The sequence below is a fragment of the Trypanosoma grayi genome (genome assembly GCF_000691245.1).
Source record: "Trypanosoma grayi strain ANR4 Tgr_1518_V1, whole genome shotgun sequence".
Taxonomy (NCBI): Eukaryota; Euglenozoa; class Kinetoplastea; order Trypanosomatida; family Trypanosomatidae; genus Trypanosoma; species Trypanosoma grayi.
In genome coordinates this window covers 1-2974 of record NW_008827136.1, presented here as the reverse complement: position 1 = coordinate 2974, position 2974 = coordinate 1, and the positions used below count along the sequence as shown (strand labels likewise).

The following is a 2974-nucleotide window of genomic DNA, read 5'->3' as shown; positions in this document are numbered from 1 at the left end:
GAGCGCGAGGTGGAGCGCATCCGCCGCGAGGCAGAGGAGCGCGTCGCCGCGATCCTTCGTACGCTGGAGCAGGAGGAAGCGGTGCAGCATGATGAGATCCAGCGGCGGCAGGAGCACGTGGTAAAGGCCCGCGAGGCGGCAGGTGTGCTTGTGGAGCAAATCGCAGCGTCGCTGCAGCACAGCAGCCCGTTGCGGGTGGTGGAGGCGCTGCAACGTGTGCAGGCAGAGGATGAGATGCAGTACATCAAGGCAGAATTGCAGCGATGCAGTGGTGGGGGCAGCAGTACCATCGGCAACAACAAAGAAAACCGGTTCAACAGCACCGACGGCGGTGCAGAAGCGAAGGCAGGCACCGCATCAGCATGGCAGCGACCTTTAACCCGCCATGACGATGACAACATTACCACCGCCACCGCCGTGGAGACGCTCTTGGATACACCTGACAACCACTACCGCTTCCACCGCGATACCATCGACAACAACAGTTACGGCAGCAGCGCCGCTCTGCCTGGCTCTCTCACAGAGGCTCAGCCGTCATCACGGGACGTCACGACGAACAATCTGTACGCCAAGTACCTCGCACTGTCCTCAGGAGGAAAAGAGGAGCGACCCATACCTCCAAGCACGAACACGAACACCAGCACCAACTACAGGAACACAAAGGGCAACCGCAATAACGATAACAATAGTAACTATATGAATAAAGGCATCAATCGTGCGTCAAGCGCGTCACCAAGCAACATGGTTCACCGTGCAAAGGAGGATGTCACAAACGGCTGGGCACTGTACCGCCAGGGTGACCGCGAGGGTGCACGGCGTCTGTGGAACAGCGTCCACGAGCGTCATGCGGACGACGCGGTTGGTGCCCGTGCACGTGCCTACATTGCTGAGGCTGTGGATCGTGACTACGAATCGGCAGCGGCGTGGTACGACCTGTCGCTGCAGCGTGACCCTTCCGACGCAATGACGCTGTACAACTACGGTGTGCTGCTCGAGGCGCTGCTGGGTCGGCGGCGGGAGGCGCTTCTGCTGTTTGAGCGGGCGCATTCACTTGGGGACAGTGTGGCCGGGCGGCGAGCGCAGCAGCTGCGAGCTGTGCTAGAGACCTCGTGAGATGTGTCTGAGGTGGAAAAAGAAGGAATGGTGTGTGAGACGCGGGACCAACCGGAAAGTCAAAGGGAGAAAGCGGTGGTGGCGACCGGAAACTTTTGGCGCCAGTCCTCGGGGGTCGTTTTCACCTTGATCGCTTTTACATCCGTGTTCTTATGCTTCTGCCTTCGTGTGTGTGGTCGGTTTTCTTTACTTATCGCGTCCTTAGGGGACTTGACACTGTATCGCCTTCCCTTTCTGTCACGTGCGAGCAGGCATGTGAGGGTGTGCTTTCGGCTCTGGGGCATCCTAATATATTGTCTATTAGTACGCTACGTTTAAACACGTGCACTTCTTTCTGTTTCTCGTATCTCACTCATGCTGTATGACGCAATACATACAAATCCACGTACAAAAAATGCGTTACGGTCGGTACGGGAGTGTTGAAGTCACGGGATGTTCTGCACACCTGTTTGCGCGGAGAGACGGTGCTCGCCTTCAGATACACCGTCTAGCGAGCTGAATATCCCTACCCCTGCCCCACGCCGGAATAACGACAATGAAGGCTCCAATGCTCCTCGTACTAGTAAGACTACTATCGGTGGCTGTGGTGGTGGTGTGCTGCGCATTGATGTGATGGACTCCTGCGATGACTTTAGCTTCAGCCACGACGTCGACGACGGCACCGCACGAGCAGTACTGCTGACGCTGCCACCGAGCGGCGAGAGGGACGGCAGCAACGGACGCCTCGTCATTCTCAACAGCTCCCCCGTTAACACCACTACCCCCACAGCAACAGCAGCAGAAAAAGGTATGCATCGACATAACCCAGTAGAAGGCGGACATGAGTTTGAAGAGAAGGATGCCGACTCTGCAGATGCTACGAGACGTCATTGCGCCTTTGTACCGTCCCCGCTTGTGCAGCGTCGCTGCGTCAACGTTGACACGAGCAAGGCACCGAAGGCGCTATACAGTGCATTATGTAGGGCTGCAGGGTCGCCGCAAGACAATCCACAAAGCGAGGGGCAGCAACAGCAGCGCATGTGCTCTCCCACACCGGAGAGGCCGGGAGGTGAGAACACCGCCGTGTTTTCGTTGTTTTCGTCCTCATTGTTGCAGCAGAAACAGCGCCGGCGGCGGCTGACATCGCCGCTTCCAGATGACGGCCAGAAAACTGTCAACGGCACGACGGCCCCGATACGAGAGAGTGAGGGAGCCAGCGTGTGCAGCCTAAACATCCCGACACCGTTGCCCTGCAAAGAGACGCATGCGGTAGCGCAGGTGCCGGAGGAAGACAATGCAGGAGACGTGTTGCCACTGTGCTTGGAGGTGGATGACTCGCCTCCACCACGTCTTTTCGGTGTAAGGTCAAAACCGTTGAAAAATACAGAACAGCTGGAAGAATGGCAAGTGGAGCAGCAGCGTGGCACCATTCTCTGCCCAGTGTGTGATGTTCCCAGCCGCGACGTTTCAGTTGTTTCTGTTTCATGCATTGAAGATGTCGACTGCTCGTCGGAGGTCGCACAGCCGCCGGAACAGTGTTTTGTACCTCCCCCTAGAATACCACATGCTCCTCCTCGGGAAGGACACGGCCCTACACTGCAACACGGGCGAATGCAGCAGCAAAAGCAGCTACATCAGCAACAGCAGCGACAACGGAGGGTTCATACAGCTGATGCCGCCGTCTCTCCCATTTCATGCAGTGGGAGCGGCAACAATCCCCACTGTCGCCGCAGCGCCACCGCGGTGCATAGGCCCGTTGCCTCTCTCGAAACCAGCGCTCCTGTGCTTGTGGGTTGGCATGTCGTTGTAGAGGAGTCCATCACGTTGGACGTGACAGTAGAGACCGAGGAGGAAGTTGTGGACGTGCCCGAGTCCCTTGCCT

General features: G+C 57.6%; 1 protein-coding gene across 1 annotated transcript; it reads left to right on the top strand.

Moving 5' to 3' along the window:
* Positions 1–234: 234 nt before the first annotated feature.
* On the top strand, positions 235–1113 carry DQ04_15181000 (hypothetical protein; the record flags this gene model as incomplete). The annotated part of the gene is made up of 1 exon (XM_009317276.1): positions 235–1113. The coding sequence occupies one exon, from the start codon at positions 235–237 to the stop codon at positions 1111–1113; it is 879 nt and encodes a 292-aa protein (XP_009315551.1).
* Between the last annotated feature and the right edge of the window lie 1861 nt (positions 1114–2974).